General features: G+C 33.6%; 1 protein-coding gene across 7 annotated transcripts in view; it reads left to right on the top strand.

Annotated features, from left to right (window-relative positions):
* Positions 1 to 16,275, top strand: part of LOC106457720 (trithorax group protein osa-like) — a 127,834-nt gene that overhangs the window by 45,211 nt on the left and 66,348 nt on the right. Inside the window, exon 3 of one of the 7 annotated variants that reach the window (XM_022383733.1) lies at positions 13,038 to 13,095. The exons of 3 other annotated variants lie outside the window; for them this stretch is intronic. In XM_022383733.1, the coding sequence (XP_022239441.1) occupies positions 13,038 to 13,095 (58 nt within the window). Of the gene's footprint in view, positions 1 to 11,194; positions 11,763 to 13,037; positions 13,096 to 16,275 lie in introns of those variants that run through there. 3 more of the 7 variants (XM_022383735.1, XM_022383734.1, XM_022383736.1) reach the window with 3 other exon arrangements.

Raw genomic sequence — 16,275 nt, 5'->3', positions numbered from 1 at the left:
AAAAATGGCTGAACCGTTAAAGCTTCGTTTCTGTTGAACCTTCCAACGCTAGAATCCGGGGTTTGATACCTATGGTGGGCAGAACACAGATACCCCATTGTGTAGCTTTGTGCTAAATTACAAACAAACAAACAATCCATCGCTGCATTTTACAAAAAAATGGAATTTCATCATTTATTTAATATATGCTTCAAAAATAATTACCCAGAAAAAAGCTTAGCTTTTTTGCTTCTGTCAGATCGCCTATTTTTATTCAGATTTTCATAAAGGAATGAAATATTCCAAAAGCATTGCAGGTATTCCTACTTTGATAGTTAGAAAATAAATCAAAGAGTGCGCCACAAGTCATAAATAAATAAGGCTTATTTTCAACTTCCGGAGATTGATTAATTTAATACTTACTGAGCTTCTCTAATATTCCTATAATAATAATAATAATAATATTTTAACTTATAAAGATAAAACTTGTAGTCACGTGATTAAAATACCGTAATCAACCAGTATCAAGTAAACGTGGATAGAACGCTTAGTTACATATCATCAGTCTGATTTCACAAGCCAATCGGCTATAAGACGCTACGTGTCTCTGTATTATGAAATCGACAATATTTTGAAGCATTTGTACTCATTCACCTCAAATCTGGATATTTATTTAGGCTTCGATTAATAATAATGATACTTTGAAGGTGCCCTCCTGCGCCATAGCGGCAAGTCTAAGGTTTATAACGCTGAAAACCGGGTTTTGGTACTTATGGTGGGCAAAGCACAAAGAGCCCATTGTGTAATTTTGCGCTTAACTACATTAAAAAAAAAAGATAAAAAAATGCGTTTTTTTTATTTATATAATACCTTACAGATGTTTATTTAACAGTAATGTTACTTCACACCAATTTAACATTGGATAATTGTAATTTTGAAATCTTAAAAGCTCTTCCAAAAAGGCCCGGGCTGGCCTATTCGGGCCGTGGATCGAGACTTATGAATCGTATCTTGTCAACGAAAAACAAATTGATTGGCTATTGATTAGCCACGTTTTCAATCAGTTGAAAATTATCGATGGCCATGCACATTTGTGTAGCTAAAATTCAAAAACAAAACAAAAAAATGATACTTTACTGTAGAAAAAAAAAAGGTTTCCAATAGTGAAAGTTTATCAGTTGGGTATTGTACATATTTGTAACGCTTTCTAAAGTTGACAACCACCAGTGACTTTCAGTAGTAAGCTTGAAAGCTTATAACGTTTAAATTCGGGGCTCGATCACTGCGGCAATCACAATGCAGATAGGCCATTGTGTAGCTTAGCATTAAAACAGATCTTGCGTTTTCATACTTTCCAATAACCGATTAGATAACATATATTAAGCCCACGTTTTAATGGTAAGAGAGTTCAACACCATCATTAATGGCAACAGTTCAGTCCATTCAAGATATGTAAATTTTCGGTCTAATGTACAAAGTTACTTTGAAACAATAATAATGCGACCTCTTAACTATTTAGCAATTCCAAGTGTTTGCATACGCACATTATCAACCCTGAATTCCTTCAGGAACACGCATAATATGTCAGATATGTGGTTTGTTTATTCGTTCATGAAAAACTGTGATTGAGGTCGTGAACCTCATACAGTCGTAGTAGTAGTAGTAATTCGCGCCCGACGAAGTTGCATGAACTAAACGTTGTGCAAAGAGATAAACAAAATATTCTGGAGTTATTGGCTGTTCATTTAAAGTTAATTATGCTTAAATTACTCCAGCAAACACTTCGATGTTTTAAGAGAATTTTTTTATTATTTGATTATTTCACGATAGTAAAAGGAAACTTTCTTTATTACTCAATATTCCGCCTTACGGCTTAACCAGGAGCTGGTCGTTAAAATGTTGAGTCATAAGAAAGAAGCCTGGCATGGCCAGGTGGTTAAGGCGCTCGACTCGCAATCTGTGGGTCGCGGGTTCGAATCCCCGTCACACCAAACATGCTCGCCCTTTCAGCCGCGGGGGCGTTATAACGTGACGGTCAATGCTGCTATTCGCTGGTAAAAAAGTAGCCCAAGAGTTGGCGGTGGGTGGTGAAGACTAGCTGCCTTCCTTCTAGTCTTACACTGCTAAATTAGGGACGGCTAGCGCAGATAGCCCTCGTGTAGCTTTGCGCGAATTCCATAACAAACAAACACAAGAAAGATTCGTTACGATTTGTCATAATATACATGCTGACAACAGCGCGGAATTCTATTTAGAATACACTATCTTTTTATTTATCTATTAATTTATTTCCCTTCTCAACGAAAAGAAATTCGTAGATAAATAACTGTAAGTCTGATGAATAATTAATTGCTATAGTTATAGTAATAGTGTTGTGTTGTTTATTATATTGTAACTAATACATTCATGACTTTAAAAGACAGTATTATTAAATGAAATTATATATATATATACAATCGGGAGATTTAAAGTATGGATGTATAAAATATTACCAGTAAATCTACTATTTTAGTGGTTCATAAAGTCCAACCTTTGTTTCTATTCATCTTTAGCATCATTCTTCGTATTCAAATCGATTCATTGAAACAAATGGCTTATTTAAATAGTATTCCGAACACTACCGTGTTTGTTGTGTCTCAGTCGGCCTGATGAGCTCTGGGTTGAGCGAAATGCGTCGTCGGTAATGGATCTGGCGAATATAGTGTGGTTGGAATACACTCTTTTAATTATTGAAAATTCCAAAGGAATTAGATGAAGAATGAAGTGTTAAAATACAATGGGCCTAATACAATGTCATATAACAAGTATAATTAATTAGAATTTTCAATTATGTAACTCTATAAGTATAACAATAATACATTGGTTTGAATACATATTAATACATAAATGTGTATTTTTTTATATTTTCATTATTTACCTTAAATGTGTTAATCAGAGGTTTCAAATTGTTAAAAGTTTGTGAAGAAGGAAGGAAAATACAAGCGAATTTTTTTTTTTTAAATAAAAGTGGATCGCGGGTTGGTCGTGTAGTGGAGCTGTAAATTTCAGAATTGGCGAGCTTAGTAGAATCTGTGCGATAATATAAAATACTCCCCCACACTTTAATCCTGGATGGTTCTAAGACTGACAGTTAATCCTTTAGCGTGTTTGATAGGTGGTAGTGTGCTACTGACTCTGTTCGGGGCCTTTGTTGCTTTACCGTAAATACAAGATACAAATACAATTAGCTAATAGTGGTTTAAACACGAGCACGAACATTGTTGTCGACAAATGATTTGCGTACATTTTGGCCAAAGTAACTAACCTGATATGTTTAGAATCCTTCGAATTCGTGGGATAGGACTACTTCTTTAAACATTTTATTTCTTGTGCCTGAAATAAAAGTTCAAAAATTATATTAAATCAGTTACGTTATCATTGACTGAAAGCGTAGTGGAAAGTTTTTTAATGAATTTATAGATCCCCTGAATGTAGATGAACATATATGTTATTATCAAGAGTGTGGATATTTAGTTATGAATAATTCTTGAATGTACAATCAATTTATGTTAAGTACGAATTTAGAGTTGTATTTACTTGTTTCCTTCTTTTGTTCTCTGTTTAAGAACATTCAGAAAAAAAATTTGTTAAAGACCTATATCAAATAAAATGGAAAAACTATGGCAGATTCAGTATCAACTTCAACATCCAGCGTCTTTTCTTTTCAACCTGAAGCATTACGAGTTTTCTTTCTTAAATTTGTTTGAGCTTAATAAAAATAAAACCAAGCTTTTTTTTTTTAACTGCAGTGAACTTAATCGTAGCGTATGATAGGATTTGCGATAGGCTTTTATCATTGAATGGAAATAAAAGCATACATTAATATATATGTATAACATAAAAAAACAAGTCACTGCCGTGGTTACCATGGCAACATTGGAACGTTTTTCCACGAAGCCCAGCAGGTGGCACTTCTGCTGTGTATAATCGATTACTGTAAATGAAATAGACGTATAATGGTCGTAGAGAATTATTATACCGTAAAAACCTAACAGGCATAACTGTGTAAGACTGCCAGTTCGTTTTACAAAATCAGTTTTAAAGAACATTTAAATACACGTAAACATTCCAACAGTGATCAATTAATTATATTGTTATTATTTTCACTCGTGTGTCATACGATTTTAGTTTTTTTTGTAATTTTTCTTCTTAAAAGTACTAAAGCATGTGTGTAAACTATATATCATCACTTAATTACCCTATCTATTCATTTTATATTCCCTTAGTAAGTTTTCCACTTGTAGGCTCTTAAGCACTAATATTTTATTCATTGTTTTACTTTTTCGGGCAATCTTTCATCTTATTTTAGAATGTAAATGAAGTCATTTTGACAACGCAATTTATTAGGGCACCAGTATATAATGGGTTAAAATCCTCTGACTGTATATGGTGGGCGCCAAGAGATTTATTTGACAATAGTGGTGTTATGTAATGTTTTTATTTACGTTATGTCTCACTAAAAAATACAATTTGTATTTTCTTGAGAGAGGGCGCTTAACATTGTTTTGTGAGATGTGTATGCACATTGTTTGCAAAAGTATTTTTGTGCAAACACCAAGAGATGAAATAAAAATATATTGTAAGCATTTGTTATATAAACGATTACGCTGGATCAGAGTTTGTTTTGTTGTTGTTGTATCTATTTCATTTTTAACAATTTTTCTTAAAAGGGCTGTTATGTGATAAACCCATTAATTAACTAGAGATCTGATCGACGTCAGTGAATGTTTGTAGAAAATTCTTCTATCTATTGCAAATAAAAGAATTGTATACATTAAACGAATTCAAAATCGTAGAATGTGCAGTAGTTTAATCCTTATTTATTCATGCGCTGTTTATCAAAATAAAAAGAGACACCCTTAATCGGAAAACAGGATAAGTAACATGTTTGTTTGTTTTGGAATTTCGCGCAAAGCTACACGAGGGCTATCTGCGCTACCCGTCCCTAATTTAGCAGTGTAAGACTAGAGGGAAGGCAGCTAGTCATCACCACCCACTGCCAACTCTTGGGCTACTCTTTTACCAACGAATAGTGGGATTGACCGTCACATTATAACGCCCCCAGGGCTGAAAGGGCGAGCATGTTTGGTGGGATTCGAACCCGCGACCCTCAGATTGTGAGTCGAGGGCCTTATCCACCTGGCCATGCCGGGCAAGTAACATGTTATTTATTTATAAGTTTCATTTAGAAAAGGATGTTAAATGAACAAAATGTGGAATAAGCAGAAGTGAAATAATTATGTTCCAAAAAACCATAAGTGTAAAACAAACTAGAAAATTGTAAATAACAAACTTTATTAAGATAACTCTCAACTTATCTTGTTAACCCCTCCCATCTTATGTTTCTTTCCTTTTTATTATGCACGTTATGCATTTACATTTAATTTATATTATAACTTCGAGTGTCAAAATATTGTTTAAAAGGTGGACGGTATTATATTATTTGAATATATATTTCATGAAAGATTTATTGTTGCACTTTACGTTTTAAATGAAATATCTTCGTTGTTTTTACTATTAAGCGTGCTACATTTTTTTGAAGATTAACTTTCTAACACCTTATCTTTGACGGTTTTGTGTATATATGTTTATATATTGTTTATTGTCTTTACAGCTAATGGTAATCTATTCAGTATTTACTTTTACGGTCAACATGATACGATCGGAACTCTTCTCACAAACGTGTTTCTACAAGTATAAGGAAAAAATTATCGCTAAATAAAAAGCTATGTAGGGCTAGCTATTGAAAAAAAAAGGAACCAAACAAGATAGGAGTGGGCATATCACTTGATCGGCTAATGATCACATAGCAGACTAAGCTGTGTCGACTTTACATGGAGAATAAAATCCTTACATTATTGGCACTTCTCTATAGCAAGCTTGGTGTTTGAATAGAATTTAAGCTTTCATCATTATACCTTTCCTTTAGTTAACTTTAGAAAACGACTTTTATGACTATTTTACAACAGAGTAACTTTTTACGACTGGAAATTTTTTGCAACTGAGGAAGTCAGTAAAGTAGGGAATATATTATCCATGTAAAGTCGAGAAGGCTTAGTTTGCTATATGATTATTAGCCGGATCGAGTGATATGTTCACTTCCGTCCCTATCTTGTTTGGTTCCTTTTTTCAAGTTCAATAGCCAGCCGTACATAGCTTTTTATTTAGCGATAATGTTTTTCCCGTAATTCTTGTTTGTTTAGTTTTTTATAAGATGCCGTACGTGGGTTACTAGGTTACTAGCTTTATAAATTTTGCATAGAAAAATAATAATAAAATATGTAGTCAAAGATCATAATGTCTGTTTTACTCTATCAAATGATGATGAAATTATTGTTATTGCTATAACTAAGTAGGCGCTAGGCCTGTTAAAGAAAGATGATGATGAACGAAAATAAGATATCTTGGTTTTGGCTATTCGCCGGTTTCGACTTTAGGACGCTCTGGATAGCTGAGAAGCGGCATATATATATATACCAGAGATAGATCGACTATAACAGGTAGTTCTTCATATCTAGCTTCTGATGACCTGTAGAGAAGAAAATCCAGTTGACTTTTGTAAGGTCGTCCGTGCCACCCCTATATATAGAGTGCTAGTGCACTCTCCGATAAACCAACAGTTACATTTAGGCCTACGGAAACGTACCTGAAAAATTAGCTGTTTCAAAGCGAATTTTTTATATTATTATAAAAGTGTTTTAACACTGTATAGAAGAAGACAGCAAAGGAAACAATAGTATATTTAAAAGTTTTGAATATTAGTTTTAGGACTGACCCTTTACAAAACATTGCTGTAATAATTGTTATTTTTATAGCTCGAAATAAAAGAATTTAATATAATCATCTTGTTATTTGTATAGCGTCATTATCCTTGGGTTGTGTTCGGCGTATTTAGTAAAATTACTGTTTAAAGGCTTTTTCTTTTCGTATCCCAAGATGATGCCGATCGATGAGTTGGAATCTTTCAGTGTAAGCTTGTGTGAAGTTAAGGTAATATATATATTTATATAAGAACATCGGCCTGTGATAAGAGAAATATTTGACTTCTTAGAACGAAACATCTATACATACATTTATATTTGCGTAAATATATAAACTATTTTTGTTCTTTATCTTTTTCAAGTTCAATAATAATTTCTTTGAGAAAAGTTTGAAATGTATCTAAATGAATACTGTCGTCAGTTATCATCAAACAAACTGGGACATCAGTCCTACGTCCTGGGGGCATAAGGATTGAATGTAGTACTTGAACTAGTAAATTAGATCAAGAACTTGTATTTATATGAATAATTAATTTCACATATAACTTACTTTACAATTGCTTTATTTCACATGACGGAAATGGTGTTATAATTACCTTATTACTCTTACTTATCCATCTCTACAGCCTCAGTGGTTGTTCACCCTAAGTGCTTCTTGATAGACCTCATAAGTTCTTCCTCCTTCCTGGGCCAAAATAGAGAGATTTATTGGTGATCGCACTCTTGAATACCTGACATAGAACTGACCATGTTGCCCTGCCACTTTAAGGGTCGGCCGGGCATGGCCAGCCTGGTGGTTAGAGCGCTCGACTCACATTCTGAGGGTCGCGGGTTCGAATCCCCGTCCCACCAAACATGCTCGCCCTTTTAGCCGTGGGGGCGTTATAATGTGACGGTCAATCTCACTATTCGTTGGTAAAAGAGTAGCCCAAGAGTTGGCAGTGGGTGGTGATGACTAGCTTCCTTCCCTCTAGTTTTACACTGCTAAATTAGGGACGGCTAGCGCAGATAACCCTCGTGTAGCTTTGCTCGAAATTCAAAACAAACAAACTAACTTTAAGAATCTGACCTTGTGCTTTGGTTGCCATTTTTCCTGGCCAAAATGTGAATGTTTGACATTTTTAATGAGAAAAACAACAACAATATTTCAAGATAAAAATTCAAAATAAAAATGGGTCAAAGACTGTGGAGTCTAAACAAACATATTTTTTGCTGTGGGCGTGGCATAGGGTGGGTGGGGTCGGGTAATAACTGCCCTATGACCTGCGCCTTGGTCCATTATATCATCCTACCAAAGTTGGTTGAGATTGGTTCAAAGTCAACGGAATGGTTCGTGAACAATTTATTTTTGATATTAATTTACGTTATACTCGGATTTTCCCGCGGTTGGCACAGCAAAGATAGTCCATTGTGTAGCTTTGGGCATAAAAAACAAACACAATAATTTTATGGCCAGTGATGGTAAAAGGTACTAAAACTGAATTTTTGGAATAAGTGTAGGTTAACGCGACTTAAATAATGCTTGAATAAAAAGAAAAGCGGAAAGATTATTATCATTACTTTTAACATATGGCTTGAAATTGGTAAATTAAAATTGTTTTATTAAGATGAATATTTTATTTCATCCTTCCCTTTGTATAGATGAAATGTCATTTTAATTAAAACATATTTCGATTTATCCATGTGAAGCTTTGTTTTAGAAGTATTGGTAAAAATATGCCCCCCCCCCAGTGGCACAGCGGCATGTCTGCGGACTTACAACGCTAAAATCCGGGTTTCGATACCCGTGGTGGGCAGAGCACAGATAGCCCATTGTGTAGCTTTGTGCTTAACTACAAACAAACTCTAAAAATATGAAATAATCATCACAATTAAAGTTAGCTTTGTTTTTTATAATCGGTTGAAGGAAACGATGTCAAAACCAAATGTATGTGAAATTAATTAAACAGAAAAACGCACAAGGAACTTAAATATAATAAACTGTAATTCTGTCATAAAGAAATCCTAGTAATAAAGGTTTCTCGCCTTCCTTAAGTTTGTTTAATCTGCATACACGTTATTTCGTACAGTATCACATTTTAATATGGAAACCAAGTTGTGTTCTTTTCCTTCGTTATAATACATTCTACTTTTATCCGTCAGAGCGCGCCACAATAGATCCTTAAAACGCTTTTCTTTTATAATATAAAGTCTATGTATACGTTTAACTGTTTAAATTGGAAATTCTGCTACTACAGTTTTTAATTATCCCGATAGTGGGCGCATGCAAGGAAAACAATTTGATGATAGTTCTTTTCACAGAAAACTTCCCTGTGAGGAATACTTGCTAACATATGTACTAATAATAACGTTGTGTGTTTAATTAAAAAGGGCACAACGCTAGATTACTTCGGAACTGGCGAACCGGGTTCGAATCTGTGCGATCCCAGAAAATATTCTTCTGCGTTATAAGAGTGATAGTTAATCCCTTAGCGTTCAGAATTAGGGACATAAAAACATAACAAATATGTAATTATATGACTGCTAATATAGGTTTAATACGATTAACTTACACGTCAGTGCCTAATTTCATATACTTTAATTCGAAAGTAAAGGTGGAATCAGAAATATAAAATTTACTAACTTCTAAAGAGGTAAACAGTCGACTTTGGCAAGTAATTGTGCATGTTTACACGGTACGTTTGGTGAACAAAAATCTTAACGAAAAATAAATCGTTTTAACTTTAGGTTTACGTCCACTGTACAAATGTAGCTTGTGATAATAATGTTCCTTGAATATTATTTAGGAAGTCGTAGCAAAACAGTTTAGCTTCAATAATGTTATACGGTATTAAATTATTTACGTTTAAACTTTCATAACAAAAATCATGTGTCTATAGTAAAACAGTGATTCGAATGTTGAATGAGACATAATAATATTGCTTAGAATAATCGTGTTAAGATTCTTTTCTGTTTTAACGATTCAAAGATTTTGTGATTAAACGTAGTTCTTTTTCACTTTTGCATTAAAAGTGAAAATATGAAGTAGTGATTGAGCCTTTTATGACGACCTTAATTATCTTGTTTAATAATTGTAACACATCACGCTCTTTTGTTGTGTTAGATGACTTGTATTTTCTGTTACGTGGGAGATTTCAATTTGTGAAACTTGTAAGACGATTACTTTTCTTAGACATCTCAATAACGTGTTCTTATTGCGATAAATTTGTAAATGTGTAATATATCATTTGAAATATTTAACACAAAATTAGTTAAGTATACATAATAATAAAGTTTTTGGTTGAAAACTGCATCGTGCCATATATGTTGGTTTATGTATATCTCATTTTGGTATGGATATAGGTCTTATAGGTTGCATTTCAGAAATAATGAATTGTATTTTAATACTGTAATTTGCATAACCTTAAAACTCAGTGATGAAACTGCTTTCGAGTTATTTCCACTAAAAATCGTTCGTGTTTCTTTTTGCCTGTTTTTTATTTTTTATTTCAGGATCGTTTCTAGTAGAATTGAACCTGTGCGAGAGGCTAGAGAAGAAACAAAGATCTGCCTAGAGTTGAACCTGTGTGAGAGGCTAGGAAACGGAATGAGGCTAACATGCGGCTGCCATTACACACAAGCACGAGAATTGACAGCGTGCTTGATAAATGGCCATGTAGTGCGTGGAAGTGAACTAAGCTGGCAGGCTTATTCGCAGCGCTCCTACTTCGCGAACTCTAGGCGCATGAGTGTACTGTAGAAAAAACATACCACTAAAAACGGGAAATTTTAAGAACGCCTAAACTTTTTAACTACACTAAAAACTATCTTTAGAGTTTGTCGCACATTTTGAATACACATAGACGAATAAAATTCGGCCAATTTCAGTTATGATTCTCTATCGGAGACTCGAAAACTATGAAATGTGTCCACCCCTATATTTCGAAAATGGCAGTGTTCGCGCGGCTGTTTGTGGCATGGTGGTTCGCAACCGTTGCTGTTTCAAAGTTGCCTGACAGCATATATATATATAGTTCGGTAGGAGTGTATATAGTACACGTCTTCTATATTTTAATATTTTTTAATGCAGCTGCAATGCATATTGTAGCAATTTGGACTGACGCGCGTCGAAGAAAGATTGCTTTGATTACAATAAAAATGCTTAGTCAGTTCGGTAAATCTAACTCATCGACTGTGCCACGAAGAAGAGGGAGGGACAGTGAGAATTAGCGTGACGGAAATTAGAGGCACATATGTCATAAGAACATGATAACGCTTGCATTATCTTATATCCAAGCGCGTATAAATTAAAATATTTATTTTTTTGGTAGCTATTCTTTGCTTTATAGCGATTAAGTTTTTAAAATAATTTTGGTGTTTGTATAAACATATTCGCAATCGCATATGTGTGTTTTATATGATTATTTATTAAAAATATATATATACCTTTAAGAACATATAATACTGCAACACTTTGTATATTATATCCTACACGCGTACACTGTAGCTCGCTTGGTGTACGTTCTTAAATATCAAGAGCCTCTTGTTTGTTTGAATCCAACACGAAAGGTTCGCGCACATGGGGAATAAAACCTAGTTGGCCCCGTAGAGGAACACGTTGAACGCTACTAGCGCCGCCGTACATTCGTGGTGGGGGCCACGCAGCCAGACGGCTGCAGTGTTTCAGTTGACGTAAGCGATTTGAGAAACTTTGTTCCAACACAAGGTTAGTAGAAGGACGCCTGCTGTTTGTGCGTGTGTGAGTCACGGGGAAACTTTGTACTGCTGTTGTGCGTGCACTTTATATATATATGTGTGTGTATATCCAGTGGTTCTCCGCGTGTACATATATAAGATAGTTGTTCTAGCGCTTTTATTTTCGTAAATTCTCTTGTATGATATATATATAACACTGTAAGGTCAACGATGAGGTTCTGTTTCATCTGGATCTACCCAGCAAATTGGTACTTTTCTCTATGATAATAATCTATATGAAGTTATTAGGTAAGCCTATATAGATACATAGAATAAGCTACATATATATATAGTTTGTTGCATAGAACTTTTTATATGTAATGGCTTTATCATTTATTTTAAAATGTATATATATTGAATTATATGTATAGTGACAAGTTAATTTGAAATCGCAGATTGTTTGATTATTTAACTTATTGTGTTAGTGGAAACCTTTAGATTCTTTTCTACCTACTAATTAATACCACGAATTGATATTTTTTTTACCATATTTCTACTTACCCAAAGCAACAGTTTTTATGAGTTGTATATGCCTAAACATGTTTAACAGTTATTATTAACTGAACAACTAATAAGTTAGTTTTATAGTCGTGTGAAAACCCGTATATTCCAACGGAGAACGTGAAGAGTCAATCTACAAGCTCTGCCAGTAGGTGTTTTTATGTTCAACAGTTACAGAAGTTGTTAAACATTGTGTTTAATTCTGTTTTTTTGGTATAGATTTAAGTTGTCAATGTATTGAAAGTTTTATGTTTTTGAATTACACATACAAAAGTTATGTATTAACTGTTAGATAAGAGCCTGCATTATAGAAATACATATATTGTATGCGAATTAATTATTATTATGAAATTAGTGTGCAGACGCATAAATATATATTGTATAAACTCTCATGATAATTTTCTTTTTCATCGTTTCGTCAACAACAACAAATACCTGTTAAAATCAAAAATATTTAGAATTCACATACTATGCTAGGATGTAGTAATAACGTGCACGTGAATGGCCACTGCCGAATTTGAAGGTTTTACATGAAAAAGAAGATCTTTGGCACGCGAGATTGATGTTTTAAGTTATGCCCCACGCACTTACAACTTCAGCTGGGAAGAGCTTCATATATATACTGCTTTAAACATGTGCCAATATTATTTTCTTCAGCCGGATTTAAAATTCCCTCCATTCACCTTGTTGTTTTTCTACATCTCGCAGCCTACATGTGACCAGTTTAGTCGTGCGTCACCCGTTAATTTACAACACCCACTGTGATTGTGAGAAACATAAAACTTCCCTCACACTAAAGAATGTACATTGAAGTTTCATCATACAATTAACCTATTGTTATAAATGCTGTTTTATTTGTGATTGTTACATTTGTGGAAAGGTTTGTACGATCTGTAGTAAGTATAATTATACTATTTTATTAAAGTAATTAAATTTTGTCATAACATATGAATAGAGATAAGGGGAAACAAACCACGCGACCGGCCGTATCACACCTTGTGAATCAATTTTCATTTCTAACAGATGTCACGTGGGAAAACCAATTCAATTTCATGTTTTCAAAGAGAAAGGCATACATCAGGTCAGTAGTAAGGCTTAAGTGTGAAGAGCGATTTGTACAAATGTAATTTGTAGCAGAGGCACGAGAAGTATTCCAGAATAGCTTCCATTACCAATGTAATTTACTTGAATAATAAAATAATAATAAAAGACATTTTAATGTCTAAATATCTTTTGCCGTTGACGAAAGGTTTGTTTATTGTTGTTTTAATTCTATACTGCAAATATGATTTAGTAATTTTTGTTTTACTCATTTGATATTTGGATTTAATAATTATACAAGTTTTATTTTTCGTAGCACAATATTTCACAAACAAATAGGTACTAGCGGACAGGTTGAAAATTATACATGTAAAATTAGAAAAGCCAACTAAATTCTATTTTATTTATTAAGTCATAAAAATATTATAAAAAAGGATTAGCTAAGCTTAATATCAAATCGACGGAAGTTTCTAAAGAGAGCATGGCCTTATCCATAATAAATAGTTACTTCGTAAGTAATTATAAACTAGAATAATTATTCCAAAACGTCTACGTCAAGATAATTAATATCGTGTTATTCATTTATCTTATCAATTACTTAAGAGGTCGTTCGTAATTTTAGCAATTTTCATAAGTTTACAAAACGTACGCGGAGGAGACTAGAAGTAAGAACTGTGGTGTGCTTTTCATACAATGTCGAAAGGACGTCATTTTCTCTAAATAAAAACTTATTTAATAATTTAATTAATTAATAGCAGCAACTTCGACAAATTTTGTGAACTGAAACTTCTCTGTTTCTCAATGCCCTATTTATAACGACCAATGTCTGATAAATATTTTTTTGAAACGTCTTAATTTTATGTGTGGTACGCTTCGGGATCACGAATAAGCGTTATTCTGAACACTTGAGAAAGTGGTGAAAATTGTGAACGATCCCTAATAAACCAAAGTATAATAGGACTTAAGGTAAACCACGTAAACACAGTTTTTGTGTTAAACATTTCTGCTGAATTTCGTCTGTTTGGAGGAACTGAGTTCAGTTGTCACTAGTTTACAAAAGAAGTTCAGTTTTTCTATGTTGCGAGTCCAACGACTGCGTCCCGTTACCGAAAAAAAACAACAAAACAAACTCGATTACAGTATCCTTAAGAGTTATCGGTGGTACTGTTGACTTGTCCATCAATTAAAAATTAGTGCCGGATAGCCTAGAAAGCCTTTGAATAGCTTTGTTGCATATCCAAAAAGAACGATTTTTTTTTAATCACATTAACTTCTTAAGCGTTGATGTTTATCCAGTTAAGAGTCTGTAACGAAACCGACATTTAAAGTTAGATCAAGTTTTAGTATGTACACATTTATAAAAATATTATGAGTATTAACTGGCAGAGACCCGCATAACGTTTGCTGTCAAATTATTATCTTTTATTGTAACAGTATTTCTTTAAAAACAAGATTTGTAGAGCAATACAGACGAAATGTAATGGTAGACACCGAAATGTGTAAGTCTACTGGTATTTAGGTCGTACATTATAAAACCTTAACTAATGTTAGGTCTAACTTAAGTTCGACAAAGAGATAATGGTGTACCGTGTACGTTTTTTACATTAACTTAGTTAGGACTAAACTATACTGTACTGAATACTATCTATAAATAAATTTATAATTTTATTCTAGGACCTAACTTCACACCTTTTTGAAAACTTCAAGTTTTTAATGTTATTGTACTAAATGGTTAATAAAGAATATTTACATCCACATTTTTTGTTATTCCTTCATTCATAGAGCAGTTGTAGTGACTTGTTCATTGAGTTTTCCAGCTCTCTGGCGTAGGCAGACGCTTGCACTTTTTTTTCTGAGTAAAATTCTTACTGCGCATGCTTATAAGGCGTACCAACAATGGAATTATAATATGACAAGATTTTGGTGTCTGCGATTAGAATTGTTTTGAAATACTCTAGAAATCCTAGAAGTACTGTTTCAATAAAGACACTAATCTGAGCGCAAATGTCTTGCATGTCTCTGCTAGTCTGTAATAATAATAATGCGTACAAACGTCATTTCCGTTACAGACACACTAACAAGCTTATTATTATATAGATTTGTAGCGTTTCTGTTTATATATCACCTCGAGAAGTCTGAATTGTTCTTAGACTTTGTTTTTTTTTTCGTTTTTGTTTTTTTCTATTTCATCCAGTTACAGATGTTTGATTTGGTGACCATACGTCCAGTGTCCCGAAAATATTTTCGCGATGTAACAAATGTCCCTGTTTTAACTTACCTTTTTTTCCCATATTTGCCTAAAAGTTAAAGTTTTAAAGAAAAATAGTAATACATTTTTTACTGTTATTGTAGTAACTAGAGAAGAAAAATAGAAAATATAACCAACATTAATATAAGGTTCGATTTTAAATTGTTTGAACTCTAAATGACACCCTACTGGCCTGTTGCAGTGACATCCTCAGTCACGTGATCAATGATGAATGTGATGTGCTCGGACTATACTGCAATTTTCGTTGAATATTAGACCTAGACTGAGTTGGCATGTTGTGATGCTTGACGTATCCCGGTTTGACTACCTGACATTTATGTCCACCTTGATGTTGGAAGTTACCCAAGTTTAGAGTCATGACGTTCGTTTCACATTGTTCACGAGACTTTTTTTTATTAAACTGCTACCTTCAACATTCATGACAAAATATAGAAACGATTGTCCAACTAGAGATGAAGTATTAGGTCGTCAAGAAATTAATGTCGCGTTTTGAAACATTTTCATTAACCACCCCCCAAAAAAACGTACATCATGTATAATAGTTAAACGAACCGCCTAAACGTCACGTTAATGTAGCCTATATAATATGTAAAGTTTAGTATACTCTAATCCCTTATATTGATGACACACATTCGGCATGTAATGCTGTTTGAATACAAGAAGGGGAAACAACGCTTCTGTAACCACAAAGAGTATCAAAGAAGTTTATGGAAATACTTTGGATGTTCGTAAGTGTCAACTATGGTTCAGCAAATTTCGTTCATGTGACTTTAGCCTTACAAACTGTGATGGCAGGGGACCGACATATTGGAATTGATATTGATGCTCTGAAGACGCTTGTTGAGTCTAACACAAGGCAACACGCTCGTTAAATTTACCCTGAACTTGCATGTCTCTCATGAAACAATACGTAAACATCTAAGGAATATGAGAAAAACTCCATAAAGAAGG

Source organism: Limulus polyphemus, unplaced genomic scaffold (genome assembly GCF_000517525.1).
Source record: "Limulus polyphemus unplaced genomic scaffold, Limulus_polyphemus-2.1.2 Scaffold365, whole genome shotgun sequence".
Classification (NCBI taxonomy): domain Eukaryota; kingdom Metazoa; phylum Arthropoda; class Merostomata; order Xiphosura; family Limulidae; genus Limulus; species Limulus polyphemus.
The sequence above is the reverse complement of the archived record's forward strand: the minus strand, read 5'-3'. Positions and strand labels throughout refer to the sequence as shown.